At 51.8% G+C, this 17280-nt stretch overlaps 1 protein-coding gene across 2 annotated transcripts; it reads left to right on the plus strand.

The window, feature by feature from the left end:
- The first annotated feature begins 3995 nt into the window (after positions 1–3995).
- Positions 3996–17209, plus strand: PHKG1 (phosphorylase kinase catalytic subunit gamma 1). 2 transcript variants are annotated; one of them, XM_055136917.1, is made up of 11 exons: positions 3996–4324; positions 7025–7084; positions 8917–9030; positions 9473–9651; positions 9986–10040; positions 15092–15157; positions 15491–15654; positions 15925–16015; positions 16132–16285; positions 16375–16500; positions 16695–17209. In XM_055136917.1, exons 3-11 carry the CDS (start codon positions 8948–8950, stop codon positions 16938–16940), a joined length of 1164 nt encoding a protein of 387 aa, XP_054992892.1. In that variant the 5' UTR covers positions 3996–4324; positions 7025–7084; positions 8917–8947; the 3' UTR covers positions 16941–17209. The 2 variants fall into 2 exon arrangements, with proteins under 2 accessions (XP_054992892.1, XP_004615970.1); XM_004615913.2 differs by lacking the exon at positions 7025–7084 and having other exon boundaries at positions 16695–17208.
- The last annotated feature ends 71 nt before the right edge of the window (positions 17210–17280 follow it).

A 17280-nucleotide genomic window follows, 5' to 3' on the forward strand; every position in this document is an offset into this window, starting at 1 on the left:
CCAAGCGCTGCCAGGAGTAATTCCAGAGTGCAGAGCCAGGAGTAACCCCTGAGCATTGCTGGGTGTGACCCAAAAAGCAAAAAAAAAAAGAACATGCTGAACATGTGCATTTTTCAAGGAAATACAAATAGATAAGCATCGCAGAGGATCTGACAGTGCTATCTGAGGAATGTTTGTAGAGAAATTTTGGTAAGGAATTTACTACAATTCTGGTAAACATGCTGCTTCTTGAAATGGTAATAGTTGCTGTCTTAATCAAGTAAGAAGTAAGGCCCGGGGGCTGGAGAGCTAGTACAGCAGGTAGGGTGTCTGCCCTGCACGTGGCCGACCCTTCAACATCTGGCATCCCATTTGGTCGTCAGAACACCACCAGGCATAATTCCTGACTGTAAAGCACTTCTGGGTGTAGCACACACAAACACAAAACACAGGTTGGTTTCCTCTCAAAAGGTCATCACTACATGTTACTATTGCCCTGGTATCTGGCTTATTGGTCAGAGGTGAAAATTATTCCCTTAAGGGCTAGGAGATAATACAGCAATTAGGGAGCATGTGCCCAACTGAGGTTCGCTTCCCAGCACCACACGGTCCCCAAAGCATCACCAGGTGCAGCCCTCGAGGCCCCCAACCAGCATCACACTGCTAGTACTTGACCTCCAACCCAAAATGATTTGCATTTATATTTTACAGTTTTCCCATTTAAAAGTTCCCTTTAGGGGCTGGAGCAATAGCACAACGAGTAGGGCATTTGCCTTGCACATGGCCGACCTGGGTTCAAGTCCCAGCGTCCCATATGGTCCCCTGAGCACCACCAGGAGTGATTCCTGAGTGCAAACCAGGAATAACCCCTGTGCATCACCAGGTGTGACCCAAAAAGCGAAAAACAAAGTTTACTTTAGAACCTGAGGGCGTGGCAAGTGAGACCTCCATCATACTGCAACGAAGAGTATGAGCCCTGCATGGGACAAAGAGAAGTAAGGGAGATATTTTTACAGGATTTTTCTGGGTTTCACTTTGTTTCATGCTTTTACTACTTCAATCCATGGTGGCACTATTGAATTCGGTTTCAATTGAATTATTCTCTTAATTATTCCCTTAAGTGCTGGGAGATATATAGTTTTCCCATTTAAAACTTACTTTTTTTTCCCATTTAAAACTACTTAATGCACCCCACTCGGTACCTAATCATTTGGTTCCTGGAAGTGAACAAACCACTTTGCCCTGTGGAATTAAATGGCCATAGACAAGTCACTCCTCCTGATCAGTGCTCTGTGATATTTTTTCCCGGAGGTATGTGCATTTTTCTGGGAGACTCAAATCTCTAAGTTCATAGTGTTAATGCCCAGTATGAGCGCCCAAATGGTGTATCGGAGGGATGAACTGGTCTAGAGAAGTGGCACTGTGGGTAGGGTTCTTGCCTTGCATGCAGTCGACCTGGGTTTGATCTCATGGTTTCCAGAGTCTAATCAGCAAAGTGCAAGATGTGGTAGGAGAGAATACAGTGACTCGGTGAGGCCTTGGTGACAGCCAACCTGGGTTTTATTCCTGGCACTGCAAATGGCCCGAGCACTGCCAGCAGTGATCCCTGAACACCATGAGGTATAGCCCGAAAATCTAAAATCCAAGAGTTGGACTGGCCTTGTCATTTCCTTGATAGATGTGTTTGCAAAGAAAAGCATGCAGGGAATAATCCACTAGGTTCCTTGGCCTTTTGCCCGTAAGTCAAACAGAGCTTTGTCGTACACTGAAAGTATAAGGAGAATGAGTCTGTCTTAAGGTGGGGTTGGGGTGGTACTTTTTATTAACCAGGAAAAAGGAGATTGCACCAGGGAGATAGCTCAAGGGCCGGAGCACACTCTGCATCCAGAGGCCCAGGTTTGATCCCAGTACCACTTGGCCTCCTGAGCACTGAGCCAGAGAGTAACCCTACCCTTAAAGGTTGAGTTGAATTCATCCTTTGATCTTTGGATATTGCATCTCAAACTGGAAGCATAAAGTGCTACAACTTCTGTAGCAATTCAGCAGATGATGAGGAAAGAACATTGGGCCCACATCTGGGTTTGACCCAGGCTCTTTCCTGCCTGGCAACCTTGAACAAGTGTCACCGTCTAAAATTCAGGCCTGAGTTGAAGGACTACGCACAGTTAAAAGACCTGCCTCGATGCTTCTAGATGCACTGAGCATGAGCCTTGAGTGCTGTAAGCCATTTCTGGCCACACTCATTCTGGCTGTATCACACAGCCAAGTCTATGTAATCACAAAGTATGACCACACATCACTTTTTTTTTAAGTTTACCACAATTAAAAAAAATTTTTTTTATTAATGAGTCACCGTGAGGGTGCAGTTACAGAGTTTCGTGCCTGTGTTACAGTCATACAATACTCGAGTACCCATCCTTCCACCAGTGCCTATTCTCCTCCATCGATGGCCCCAGGGTCCCTCCCTCCCCCCATCCCCCCGCCATGACAGGAAATTCCTTAATGTTCTCTCTCTCCTTTTGGGTGTTATGGTTTGAATGGAAATACTGGGTAGCTATCATGTTCAATCTCTAGTCTGCTTTCAACCCACCTCTCCTATCCTGAGTGGATCCTCCACTGCACTTTGGTTGGTGTTCCCTTCTCTGTCTGAGCTACCCTCTCCCCCAGCATGTGAGTTTACCACAATTTTAAAAAAAATTTGTCCGGGCTGGAGCAATAACACAGAAGGTAGGGCGTTTGCCTTGAACGTGGCCAATCTGGGTTGGATTCCCAGCGTCCCATATGGTCCCCTGAGCACCGCCAGGAGTAATTCCTGAGTGCAGGGCCAGGAGTAACCCCTGTGCAACGCTGGGTGTGACCCAAAAAGCAGAAAAAAAGATTTGTGAGTACTAAGTTCAGGGAGTTCATCCAGCAAGCACTATGAACACAGTGACCTCCAGTGAGCAGTATAATCAGAGTGATGTGTGAACTAGATTCTGAGTGAACGCAACTAAAAGAACAGCCTTGAGTGAGCACTGCAACAGTGTTGAGTACCTCAGCCGTGTGTGTGTGTGTGTGTGTGTGTGTGTGTGTGTGTGTGTGTGTGTAACATACCTGCTTATCCCAAGAAAATCAGTGAGACAGTGCTAGCCCTGCTTGCAGCAGACCGGGTTCAATCCCCATCGATATGGTCCCCTGAGCACCACCAGGAGTGATTCCTGAATGCAGAGCCAGGAGTGACCCCTGAGCATCCCTAGGTGTGGCCCCCAAACAAAATATAACCAAAATATCAAAAACCAAGAGACTCTATAAAAAGTAGTGTGGGACTAAAAGAGATAATACAGCAAGTAAGACACCTTGCCTACTGCTAACCTGACCAACCCTCAAGACCCGTCATTCCCTGGTCCCCTCGAGAACAATTCCTGAGTGCAGAGCCAGGGAAATAAGCCTTAAGCACAGCTGCGTGTAGCACGAAATAACTTGCAAAGAACAGAGCATGTGTCCGAAGTGTTTGTACACAAAAGTGATTTATCTGTGAAACCATCTCCATTTGATATTTAGAATTCGCATTTTTTAAAAGGTAGCTTTAGGGGCTGGATCGATAGCACAGCAGGTAGGGCATTTGTCTTGCAGCGGCCGACCCGGGTTTGATTCCCAGCATCCCATAGGGTCCCCCGAGCACTGCCAGAAGAAATTCCTGAGTGCAGAGCCAGGAGTAACCCCTGAACCCCTGAGCATCGTCGGGTGTGACCCAAAAAACAAACAAAAAAAAATAGCTTAGTGGTTACCTCAGTAGCAAAATGCCTTCCTTGCAACCACGAGGCTTCAAGTTCATTCCCCAGATTCTCAGCACTGCAAACGTGTAATCCCGGCCCACTGCATTTGATCAGGGCAGCTACACAAACTGACGAGAGTGGGTGCTGTTGACGCTGGGTTCCTGCATCAGGGCTTAGGGTGGTGCTGCCCATATCTGGAGCTTTCCAGGCTGTTTGTGTTGTAAGTGGGTCCCGGAGGAGCCAGTCTCCTCTGGGCCTGGACCCAAGGGGAGTCTAAAGATCACTTTCTGCTGTCCTGCCCGGCCCCAAGTCACCCAAACTTCCCTTGTCCGCCGCCAGAGGACACCAGCTGGTGAGATTTGGCAACAGGTCGTCTCTGATGAGCCTTGACCTACATGCCGGGTTCGCAGTTGTGCTTTATTTTTGGCATGTGGCAAAGGAGCAAAGCCTGTAGGAGAAGCAGCAAGATATTCTATCTGGTCAGGAGTGTCTGCTCGGGGCTACTTCAGTCTTCTGCTGTTTCCTCTCCACGGGCGACTCTGGAACCTTCAGAATTCTGGCCACTTGCACGCAAAAGCTTTGAAAGTCTGGTGAGTAGCTGGGCCAGGGACAGACGGTAGCCAGGTAGCAGGCAGGGAAAGGGGGAGTCTGGGGGTAGAGAAGAGAAAAACCCCCAATCCACAACAAGATCCTTCTCTTCTCCCCTCTAAGGACTAACTGCACCTGGAAGAGCAGCAGTTTTCTCTTAAGCACCCAGCCTGGGAGTTTGTTTACAGAAAGGAGTTTTCTTACGGTACACTTTAGAGCAAGGAGGTGGAGTGAGGTCAAACTTCCCCACCAACGCCAGTAGAGGCGAGTCAACGGGAACTTGGGAAGCTGGGGATGCAGCCTCCAGCCCAGAGAGCATCCGGGGCCATACAGACAGACCGCAAGCCCAGGGGGCTGCTTCTGGGAAGAAAGGTTGTAAGAAGAGACTCGGTACTACCCAACTTTGGGAATGGGTGGACGGAGCGGGGGCACAGATGCTCTCGGGAACTTCAAAGGACTTGCCAGGAAATGGGCTTTCTTTTCTTGGAAAAAAAAAAATGGTGTGTTTGGTTGCCGGGTGGGGGTTGTCGGCAAGGAGCCCCAGCTGGCAGGGGAGAGTGTTGTTATTCTGAGTCTCCCTCTGGTAACCAGGCACCCAGCAGCAGGCCCAGGAATGGGCTGCCACGTGACTGTTCAACACACTGGCCGCCCAGACGGGCCAAGTCTTACTGGGCCCAGAAAGGACGGTAAAAGCGGGGCTGTGGGTGGCCTGCTGGTGGATGAGGGGCTCCTGTCCTCATCTGCTCTCTTCTTTTTTTTTTTTTGGGTCACACCCAGCAAACCACAGGGGTTACTCCTGGCTCTGCACTCAGGAATTACCCCTGGCAGTGCTCAGGGGACCCTATGGGATGCTGGGAATCAAACCCGAGTCTGCCACGTGCAACACAAACACCCTACCCACTACGCTATTGCTCCAGACCCCTCATCTGCTCTTCAAGTGCCTCAGTGGCCTCTCTGTTCCCAACGCACAGCCACTGGCTCCTCCCCTCGGGGCCCATTGCGTAGTGTTACGGCTGGTGTTGCCCCTCGGACCTGCCCCAGCCAGTCTGGTGAAAGATATGAGACTTTCTGCTAGCAGCACCCTGGGCCAAAGGGTGACAACGCAACCATCAACTCACAGTTAGCGATCAGTACTGACTACATGCCTGTACTTGGGCAAAAGGGACACCCTAGAGTAAATCGGTGTCACGAGGAAGATGATGGCACAGACTGACGAATGTTACCCAAGACTGGGCCCAGGACTGCATCCTTCAGAACGCTCTGCAGAGTGTGAAGGAAAACGAGACTGACTCAGGGGCTGAGTAATGAGAATCCAGGTTAAGAATGAGTAGGGGGGCTGGAGCGATAGCACAGAGGGTAGGGCATTTGCCTTGCATGTGGCCTATCCGGGTTTGATTCCCAGGATCCCATATGGCCCCCTGAGCATGTCCAGGAGTAATTCCTGAGTGCAGAGCCAGGAGTAACCCCTGTGCATTGCCAGGTGTGACGCAAAAAAAAAAAAAAAGAATAGGAAGGGGCCAAAGCAATAGCACAGCGGGTAGGGCGTTTGCCTTGCACTCGGTCAACCCAGGTTCAATCCCCGGCATCCCATAGGGTCCCCTGAGCACCACCAGGAGTAATTCCTGAGTGCAGAGCCAGGAGTAACCCCTGAGCATTGCTTGGGTGTGACCCAAAAGCCAAAAAAAATTAAAATAAAATAAAAAGGATGAGTAGGAAGGAACATTGAACCTGGAAAGAGGGGGTTGCTCATGGTAGGACAATTCTCCCTGGGAGGTTGAAAAGAAGCTAAGCACGTGGTGTACCTGGGTTTGATCCCTGGCACCCCTGAGCCTGCGAGGGGTGATCCCTGAGCACAGAGCCAGGAGTAAGCCCCGAGCACTGCCAGGCATGGCCCTACAGCCAACCAAATAAAAAAGAAGTTAAGGGAGCTGTATTTTATTTAGATAGAATTGTGAGATTTCTCACTTGGGGCAAGTTTTTTTGGGGGGCATTGCACCCCAAATGCTTAGAAGTTTTGTTGTTGTTGTTGTTATTTTGTTTTGTTTTTGGTTTTTTGGAGGGGTCACACCCAGCGATGCTCAGGGGTCACTCCTGGCTCTTCACTCACGAATTACTCCTGGCGGAGTTCAGGGGACCATATGGGATGCTGGGGATCGAACCCGGGTTGGCCTCGTGCAAGACAAACACCCTATCTGTTGTGCTATCGCTCCGACCCGCTCAGAAGTTTTTGTGGCTCACTGCTTGAGGGACTCTCCTATAGGGTGAGGGCCCATACTATGCGTGTGGATCGGAGCTGGGGCTCCCACATGCAACGCATAGACTCTCAGCCCCCCGAGCCACCTCCCTGCCCCAGTTTCCCACATTTTCTACAAGAGTAGGCAGAGGAGAATCAGAACCAGCATATCTCGTCAGAGTTGAAAACAAACGGTACTTTAATCTGCTGCATGCAGTTTCTCTGCGGTTCTTCCTGGCCTGTCAGGCTCTGTGGTACGCTGCTGCCTCCGCTTCTGCATCGGGCAGAGGCCTGGCTGACCAGCTACCAGGATGAAGCAAGGGTGGCATTTCCCAATGCACTTTCTCAACTCTCAGTGCTTATTTTAAACATTCACTAGAGGTCTCAACAACGAGTAAGAAAGTTTCAGCTCCCAAAGAGCTCAAGCCTATAAATAAAATGCTCTGTGTAAGAAAGTTTTATTTTTCAGAATCTGAGGGCTTCCCAGAAGAAGAAACCAAGACAGAAAATTTGGGGAAACTACATTAAAGTAAGGAAGCATTTTTCTCTGATGGACTATGGCAATCCCTAAAACCCTGGTGAATAAGACATTGCATGTTAATTTATTTATTAAAATTTATTCTTTTATTGAATCACCATGTAGAAAGTTACAAAGCTTTCAGGTTTAAGTCTCAGTTATACAATGCTCGAACACCCATCCCTTCACCAGTGCACATATTCCACCACCAAGAATCACAGTATACCTCCCCCTCTCCCCCCCAGAAATTGCATATTTAGATCCTTAAAAGAAACATAAAGATTTTAGGTGCGAGGAAATGCAAATTAAGAAATGAATACTTGAGGGGCTAGTGGATAGAGCACTTGCTTTGCATATGACTGACCAGAGTTGATCCCTGGCATCCCATATGGCCCCTCAAGCACCATCAGGAGTGATTCCTGAGTGCAGAGCCAGGAGTAACCTCTGAGTATTGCCAGGTGTGGTCCAAATGCAAGAAAGAAAAAAAGGAATGGAAGGAAGGAAGGAAGGAAGGAAGGAAGGAAGGAAGGAAGGAAGGAAGGAAGGAAGGAAGGAAGGAAGGAGGAAGGAAGGAAGGAAGGAAGGAAGCAAGGAAGGAAGGAAGGAAGGAAGGAAGGAAGGAAGGAAGGAAGGAAGGAAGGAAGGAAGGAAGGAAGGAAGGAAGGAAGGAAGGAAAAATTTTTCTTGAGGGGCTGGAGAGAGATTATTGAGGGTAGGGTGCTTGCCTTGTATGCAGCTGACCCAGGTTCAATTCCCAGCATCCCATATGGTCCCCAAGCCCACCAGGAATTATTCCTGAGTGCAGTTAGGAGTAATCCCTGAGTATTGCTGGGTATGATCCCCAAACAAAAAATACAAAAAAATAAATCAAAGAAATAAAAAACTTGAATCAGAGATGTGATACAACAGATAAGGCTAAGGCCCCAGCTTTGCATATAACTGCCCTGAATTATGAGGTCCCAGCACCTCCTCTGGTCCCCTGAGCACTTCCAGGAATGACCCTGATCATAGATCCCTGAGCACGGCCTGGTATCACCCCAAAACACAACAATAAAAAATTTTAAAACACAAGGAGCCAGAGAGATAGAATGGAGGTTAAGAAGGTACAGGCGGGGGCTGGAGCGATAGCACAGCGGGTAGGGTGTTTGGCTTGCACGCGGCTGACCCGGGTTCGATTCCCAGCATCCCATATGGTCCCCTGAGCACCGCCAGGAGTAATTCCTGAGTGCAGAGCCAGGAGTAACCCCTGTGCATCGCCAGGTGCGACCCAAAAAGAAAAAAAAAAGGTGCAGGCGGCCAACCCCAGTTTGAACCCCAGCACACAGGAGTCCGCCAGCACCACCAGGAGCCATCCCTGAAGATCAGGCCATGGAGAGCGCCCGTGCCCTGCAGGGTGCACTTCCCCTCAATGCTAAAAAATCAAAAAACAAGAACAAAATCTCCTAAGATTTTTGGCCAGCTGAAAGTTTGCTTAGTCTTCATTTTATTTTGTCTTTTTGGGTCACACCCGGTGATAACTCCTGGCTCTACACCCAGGAATTACTCCTGGCAGTGCTCAGGGGGCCATAGGGGATGCTGGGGATCGAACCCAGGTCGGCCGCACGCAAGGGGCCAGAGTGCTAGTACGCCCTCCCCTGGTACTATCGCTCGGGCCAGCACACAGGGCCTGGGACGGAGAAGGCTACGGCCACAGGACTTTGCACGGCTGTAAAGGGAAGAGATTCCCCCCCCAAAAAAAAACCACCCTGAGATACACCTCCTCTGTGAAGTTTTTATTTGATTGATCCCGAGTATTCCATACGGCCAAGGTCGGGAAGGCTGACGCTCCTTTCTACCTCCCTCAGGGCGCTTCCGAGTCCCCCCCAGCCGCTGAGCATGACGTGGGACGAGGCCCTGCCGGACTCACACTCTGCACAGAGCTTCTACGAGAACTATGAGCCCAAGGAGATCCTGGGCAGGTCAGCCCGGCCTGCTGCTCACGGCCACCCCAGTCCCGTCCCCTCAGCACCGTGCCCCTGGCGCAATCCGTTTGGGGCTCCCGCCTCCCTGAAGATGAGTGGGATGAGCCTGGATAAGCCCCGCAGAGCTTCCCAGTGCTGTAAAACAAACCCACGTAAACCCACCTCGGTGGGGTCTGGGGGAAGGCCGTGGCCCCGGGAGCCTTTGGCTTCTCCCTGTGTGACAAGGGCACATGGAACTCGGAGGCCAGAGAGAGCCCCGAGATCAACCTTGCCACCAGCTCCCTCTGCCCTGCCTTTGTTCATTCTCCCAGCCATAAACGCTCCCAGGTTGTAAGGAGGCGGGTGGGAAAGGCAGAACATCTCTTCTGTGGCCTAGACCAGCTGGGGTTCCTCCTGGGGTGACTCCCCCCCACAGCCCCCGTGTCTACTTGGCCCCTAGGGGTGTTAGCAGCGTCGTCAGGCGCTGCGTCCACAAACCCACCCGTCAGGAATATGCCGTGAAGATCATCGACGTCACCGGTGGGGGCAGCTTCAGCTCCAAGGAGGTGCAGGAGCTGCGCGAGGCCACGCTCAAGGAGGTGGACATCCTGCGCAAAGTCTCGGGTCACCCCAACATCAGTGAGTGACTGTCTGTGGCTCAGCCTTGATGCTGTTCTCGCGAGCCTTGGGTGGGCACCAACGGGGGAGGGGGTGGTTGAGATTTACAGCTCACCTCAGTGCTCCAGGCCTCCAGTGCCGTCCCGACAGAGAAGAGCTTCCAGGAAGGGCCTGGGGTGTGGCGGGGAGTGAGAGCATGAAGCCCCTCGGCCCCATGGCCACCCCAGGAACCTCCATTGGGTACCATCCTGGCATCCATTGTGGCTTCTGCTTCAGTTCCCCGGCCCCGGCCCCCCACGCCCCTGACCAGACTCCTCTGTGACCTGAGACACCCTACCTGAAATTTCCATTTCAGTCCAGCTGAAGGACACTTACGAGACCAACACTTTCTTCTTCTTGGTGTTTGACCTGTAAGTACCCAGTCCCATAGCCAGCCACGTTCTGGGGTCTACTGGAGAAATTCCTGTTGTGTCCCTCCCTCGGTACTTTCTAGGGACCAGCATCGGTTGCCTATGCTTTAGATAGGATCGCGCTCTTGGCAGATGAGCCCCTGAGGTCATTCGGCACCAATGGAGTTTTTGTTTTTTCTGGGTTTTTTTTTTTGGTTTTGGGGTCACACCCAACGATGCACAGGAGTCATTCCTGCACTCAGGAATCACCCCTGGCTGAGGGGACCATATGGGATGCTGGGAATCGAAACTGGGTCAGCCACGTGCAAGGCAAATGCCCTACCCGCTGTGCTATTGCTCCAGCCCATAAATAAGAATCTTTTTTTTTTTTTTTTGCTTTTTGGGTCACACCCAAATGCACAGGGGTTACTCCTGGCTCTGTGCTCAGGAATTACTCCTGGAGGTGCTCAGGAGACTATATGGGATTCTGGGAATGGGATGCTGGGAATCGAACCTGGGCTGGCCGCATGCGAGGCAAACACCCTACCTGCTGTGCTATCGCTTGAGCGCCCCCTGGAGTTTTAATCCTTGGTCCTTCAGTCCTGGATCAGATCCTCGCTCTCAGTAGCAACTTTCTCACTGGCATTACGGGGGTAATAATAGCACAGGGATTGGTGCAATATAAATGCTAATTATTAACTACAATGATGATGGTGGTTATTCATTACTTATTCTATATTCAAGCAATAAGCAAGAATGCTAAAATCCCTAGCCTCATGTAATAACTTTCACAGGAAATAGATAAAGCAATTCGACCACATTTCCTAATTTCAGTATGAATTCCTATACAGCCATATAAAGTAGAATAGGGAATGAGATGAGGCTTTAGGCACAGTGGTCAGGGAAGGCCTGACAGGATCAGCCTGGACAGGATCGAAGCCAAGATCTGTCTTGGAGCGCAGGCCCCAGGAACGTAAGCACCAGGGTCCTGGGGATGAGCCTGGCACGTCTGAGAACCAGCCAGGATGCCAGGGTGAGGGAGGCAGAGAAAGCCTGTGACGGCAAGATGCAAAGTCCAGATTCAGCAGGCACTTAGGGTAAGAACTCCAGGGGCAAAAGAGGGAGAGTGATAAAATCTGACTTTGAAAAGAATCCTGCAAATGTTAAGAAAGCGGGAGTGGAAAGTGGGGGGCCAGCACTCTGAAACAAGAGGTTCCAGCCAGCGAGACAGTGGAAGAGGTTTTATGAGCATCATCCTTTCATCAATGTGTCTATGACACTCCCTCACTTCTGTACCATCGGGGTTTCTATTACCCAAGATTTTTGCCCCAGGAATCCGTGGGTCCCTTATTAGCTTTAAGAGTCTTTTGGGGGGGCTGGAGCAATAGCACAGCGGGTAGGGCGTTTGCCTTACATGTGGCCAACCCAGGTTCAAATCCCAGCATCCCATATAGTCCCCTGAGCACCGCCAAGGGATAATTCCTGAGTGAAGAACCAGGAGTAACCCTTGTGCATCGCCGGGTGTGACCCAAAAAAAGAAAAAAGAAAGAAAAAAGAGTCTTTTGGACCCGGGGCTGGAGTGATAGCACAGTTGGTAGGGCGTTTGCCTTGCACGCGGCCGACCCGGGTTTGATTCCCAGTGTCCCATATGGTCCCCTGAGCACCACCAGGAGTAATTCCTGAGAGCAGAGCCAGGAGTTGCCCCTATGCATCGCTGGGTGTGACCCAAAAGCAAAAAAAAAAAAAGAGTCTTTTGGGCCCAGAGCAGTGGGCAACGTGCTTGCCTTGCACACAGCTGACCTGAGTTTGATCCCCAGCACCCAATAAGGTCCCTTGCATACCATGAGAGCTCCCTGAGCACAGATCCCTGAGCACCATGGGGTGCGGCCCCCAAACACACCAAAAATTTTTTGTTGAGATAAGGGATACTGACAGCGCTATCTCTAAGCATCACAAAGTACTCAGTGAATCATACATCCAGACTTCGTATCTTTATTTGAAAGGGTTGCTAGGGCCAGAGAAATAAAACAAAAGTTAAAGTGCTTACTTAGTTTTGATAATCCCCCACACTGCACAGGCTTGATGTGGCCCGTAAGTACTGCTGGGTGTAGCCCAATAAACTCCACACACCCCCACTCCCACCCCTTGACCAAAAAAAAAAAAGCAACAACAACAAATAAAAAGGTTTCAGGGGAGCTAGAGAGATAGCTAGAAGGGCTAACCTTAGCATGTCTTAACACGGAGAAGCCCCAGATTTTTTTTGGGGGGGTCACATCCAGCGATGCATAGGGGCAACTCTTGGCTTTGCACTCAGGGATTACTCCTGGTGGTGCTCAGGGGACTATATGGGATGCTGGGAATCAAACCCAGGTTGGCCGTGTGCAAGGCAAATGCCCTACCCGCTATGCTATTGCTCCAGTCCCAGGAGCCCCAGATTTGATCCCCAGTATCACATGGTCCCTGAGCAAAGCCAGGAGCAACTCCCAAGCACCAAGCCATGAGTAACCCCTGAGCTATCTATGCTGAGTGTGGCCCAAAAATCATCAACAAAAAAACTGTCAGGGAGGGGAACTTCCCCCATCCTCAGCCACCCCCCGTCTGCACTAACAATGTAAAGCCTGCTGCATGAGTCACTGGGGAAAGGGTGGTTTGATTCCTCCATAACAGGATGGGGGTTACTGAGTCCATTGCTCAAGCAGATTTCGTATTGTTATAACATTTCACACTCTCACCATACTGAAAGTGAACTTTGTTCTTTTTGGGTCACACCTGGCGAAGCACAGGGGTTACCTCCTGGCTTTGCAACTCAGGAATTACTCCTGGTGGTGCTCGGGGGACCATATGGGATGCTAGGAATCGAACCCGGGTTGGCCGAGTGCCAGGCAAATGCCCTACCTGCTGTGCTATTGCTCCAGCCCCGAGCTGTGTTCTTATACTCAACATAACATAACCTAATTTGGTGCGTGCAAATTTGGTGCAGGCATAACCTAATTTGGGAAGGCAGGGCCCTGCAGTCAGCAGGATACACTGGCAGCTCTGGCTGCTGGGCTGGCGATAGTACAGGGTTAAGACACTGTCCTAGTATGTGTCCACATGTGGTTCGACAAGCAGCGCCAAATATGGTCTCCTGAGCCAGGAGTCAGCCCTGAGCACCAAGACAAGAGCAGCTTCTGAGCATCGCTAGGTAAATCCCTGCAACCAGTCCCCCTCCCCAAATTGGTTTTTTTTTTTACTTTATTAAAGCATTGTGAGTTACAATATTCTTCCCCAGTATCAACTTTTCTCCACCAGTTCCCCTCAAATCTCTTTGCTGCTACTGGTAATATCTTTCCTAGGGTCTTTTTTTTTTTTGGCAAGGGGACACAGCCTGCTATGCTCAGGGGGTTATTCTATGCTTCTGCAGTCAGGAATTACTCCTGGCAGTGCTCAGGGGACTATATGGGATGCCGGAGATGGAACCTGGATCGGCCACGTGCAAGGCAAATGCCCTCTCTGTAGTATGATCACTCTGGTCCCATCTCTCCTAGTGTCTTTAAAATAGAGTTTAAGTGACAAAAAGTGCTGCATGCATTACCTTTGAGGAAGGTTACCTCTGTAATGCTAGGTTATATCCTCAAAATCCCCTCCCTGGACTCATGGAGTGTGAACCCTGGCACCCAGGAGTCTCTCTTCTTCCTCTGGAGGGTGGGCAGGCAGGGACAAGGTGTACTTTTCCTATTTAGAAAGGGTCACGTGGCCAATAATATCTTCAGACTTGACAGCTGCCCTCGCTCTGCTTAGCGTCCCCGGGGTAGCTCAAATATCTCTAACCTTCAGAGAACTTGCTTGGAAAAGCTATTTTTAATGTGGCCCTGTTTTGCCCTCTGTGTCTAACCACCTTACTCTAGTTGAGAGCTCTTCTAGATCACCCCAAGGAGTGGGATGGTTGAAATGCTTTTTGTTTTGGGGCCACCGCCAGCAATGCCTAGGGTGTTACTCCTGGCTCTGTGCTCAGGAATCACTCCTGGCAGTGCTAGGGGGACCATGTGGGATGCTTGGGATTGAACCTGGGTCTGCTGCATGCAAGGCAAGTGCCTTACCCACTGTACCATCACTCCAGCCCGTTAACACTTTATTTTTTTGACCATGCCTGGTGATGCTCAGGGGTGACTCCTGGCTTTTGCACCTGTGTGCAAAATTACTCCTAGTGCTGAGACCATATGGGATGCCAGAATCAAACCCAGATCAGCCATGTGCAAGGCAAACACCCTCCCCACTGTACTATACTTTCAGCCTAAAACATTGTTTTTTGGGGTCACAGCTAGTGGTATTCAGGGCTTACTCCTGGCTCTGTACTCAGGATGACTCCTGGTGGAGTCAACGAACTATATAGGGTACCAGGGATTGAACCCTGGTTGGCCATGTGCAAGAAAAGTGCCCTGTCTGCTATACTATTGTTCTGTACCATCCCACCCAACCCTACCCCCAATTTGGTATTTTTTTTTGTAGTTATTGTTGCTGTAGATCAAACCTGGGGACTTACACCTGTGAGGCATATGTTCCCCCAGTGATCTACCTCTCTGCCCTGAGAGACAATTCTCCATCCTGGTTCAGCCAACTTTGCTCCTCAAACACTTGCACTGCTACTTCTTTCCATATTTTGTCATGGGCTGAAGTGAGAATACAGCAGGGAGAATGTTTTCCTTGCACACTGCTGACCCGGGTTTGACTCCCAGTATCCCATATGGTCTCCTGAGCACTGCCAGGAGTAATTCCTGAGTGCAAAGCCAGGAGTAACTCCTGTGCATTGCTGGGTGTGACCCCCCACCAAAAAAAAAAAAACCCAAAACATCCATATTGTGATGGAGATTAGGATACTCCTTATCTCCTAACCCTTCCACACCTGGGGAGCCCCTCAATGCGAGACCATCTCACTTCCCAAGACTCTCCTGCTCCTTCTGTCTTTTGTCCTCCAAGACATGTTATTCCCCTGCCAGGCCTTGGCCTTTTGTGAGTAGTGGCCCACTTTGCTTCTGGCGGCATTAGAATGGGAAGCAGGAAAAGAAGGTCTTACAACCCCTCTAACCTCGCAGGATGAAGAAAGGGGAACTCTTCGATTACCTCACTGAGAAGGTGACCCTCAGTGAGAAGGAAACCAGGTAAGGTTGCAGTTCCTCTCCCCCCCGCTGGGGCACTGGCAGCGCTGTGGCAAGCAGCAGGCTGACCAGGAGTGTCCCCTGTGACCTTTTATGGCCTCCTTCCGTCTGGCTCAGTCGAGATGGTCCCCCACTTCTATTCTGGCTGGCCCAGGTCTTCTCCCTGCCTGTCATCTAACCCGGAGAGTAGGGGTAACATTTCGGGACTGGGGAGATAGCTCAAAGGGCTGGAGGCCCCAGTTTGATTCCTGGCAACAGAGTCCCAAGCACCATTGGCAGTGACCCCTGGGCAATGCTGGATGTGGCCCCCAGACAATCGTGCCACCATCCTTCCAGGAAGATCATGAGAGCCCTGCTGGAGGTGATCTGCACCTTGCACAGACTCAACATCGTGCATCGGGATCTCAAGCCTGAGAACATCCTCTTGGACGATGACATGAACATCAAGCTCACAGACTTCGGTTTTTCCTGCCAGCTGCAGCCAGGAGAGAAGTTGCGAGGTCTGGTTGGCATGACCTTGGCCAAGTCTGGGGCTCAGGCTCTCGTCAGCTCTGTCGGGCACAGAAAGCGCCAGGGCTTCTCTCCCGGTCTCACCCCACCCCCTCAGAAGTCCCGTCTCAGGTGTTTCTTGGTGTCAGAGCAGGGCGGCAGGAGAAGCACTTGGAACCCACGGGAGCCAAGTGGAGGAGCCGGGAGTCAGGGCTAGGAGAGCTGCGGCCGACTGCGTCTCTGTGGCCCTTCCTCCTCCACGCTCCCTTTGATTCTTGCAGAGGTCTGCGGGACCCCCAGTTACCTGGCCCCGGAGATCATTGAGTGTTCCATGAATGAGGACCACCCGGGCTACGGGAAGGAGGTGGACATGTGAGTGCACTGACGGGGGAGGTGACCAGTGGGGAGAGGGGTGTTCCCACTGTCAGCAGCCCCTGGCTGGGGATGGGGGCGGGTGCGAGGGCCTAGTGTGACCCCGTCCCCGCCAGGTGGAGCACCGGGGTCATCATGTACACCCTCCTGGCCGGCTCCCCGCCCTTCTGGCATCGCAAGCAGATGCTGATGCTCAGGATGATCATGAGCGGCAGCTACCAGTTCGGCTCTCCGGAGTGGGACGATTACTCGGACACCGTCAAAGACCTGGTGAGGCTCGGGGGCGCGCCCAGGCCCCGGGGGTGGGGGGAACGGGAGTGCTGGGAACCGCTGTGGACCCTGCTTCCACGTTCGCCCAGGTTTCCCGCTTCCTGGTGGTGAGCCCGGAGGGCCGCTGCACGGCAGAAGAGGCCTTGGCGCACCCCTTCTTCCAGCAGTACGTGGCGGAAGAAGTGCGGCACTTCAGCCCCCGAGGCAAGTTCAAGGTACTGAGGCCCAGCTGGCGCCCAGGGGGCCACTCCAGTCCCTTCTGAGCCCCGGGGCTGTGCACTCCCAAGTGCTCCCGGGGCCCCTGCACCCCCTCCGTCCCTGAGGATGCTGGTGGTGGTGGGGGGGGTGGAAGGGGGTCCTCGGCTCAGCACCGCCCCAGGCCACGGCACCGGCCGCCTCCCCCCTGCAGGTGATCCTTCTCACGGTGCTGGCCTCCGTGCGCATCTACTACCAGTACCGCCGCCTCAAGCCTGTGACCCGAGAGATCGTCATTCGAGACCCCTATGCCCTCCGCCCGCTGCGGCGCCTCATCGACGCCTACGCCTTCAGGATCTACGGCCACTGGGTGAAGAAGGGGCAGCAGCAGAACCGGGCAGCCCTGTTCGAGAACACACCCAAGGCTGTGCTCCTCTCCCTGGCCGAGGACGACTACTGAGGGGCGGCAGGCCAGGTGGGCTGGGGGCGGTGAGAGGGGTGAGGCGGCTGCCCCGCGCAGTGCAGGACCCGCACGTGGGGTGAGAATAACAGACTGGGGGACCCGCCCATACATGATGTGCCGGACCCTGGAGGAGACTGTATGGCTCCAGCACCCGGCGTGGGCACAAGGAGGACCTTCTCCAGGACTGCGTTAGGAGAATCACAGGGAAGCCCCTCGGGGGTCTTTCGGGAGCACTATTCGAGACTCCTCCGGACACACAGTTCTGCCTGGTAAAATCTTCAGTTCTGGAACCTTTTAAATAAAATTTTATTTTTTTGCTTTGGAGTCACATCTGGCG

Source organism: Sorex araneus, chromosome 4, assembly GCF_027595985.1.
Source record: "Sorex araneus isolate mSorAra2 chromosome 4, mSorAra2.pri, whole genome shotgun sequence".
NCBI classification, from domain to species: Eukaryota; Metazoa; Chordata; class Mammalia; order Eulipotyphla; family Soricidae; genus Sorex; species Sorex araneus.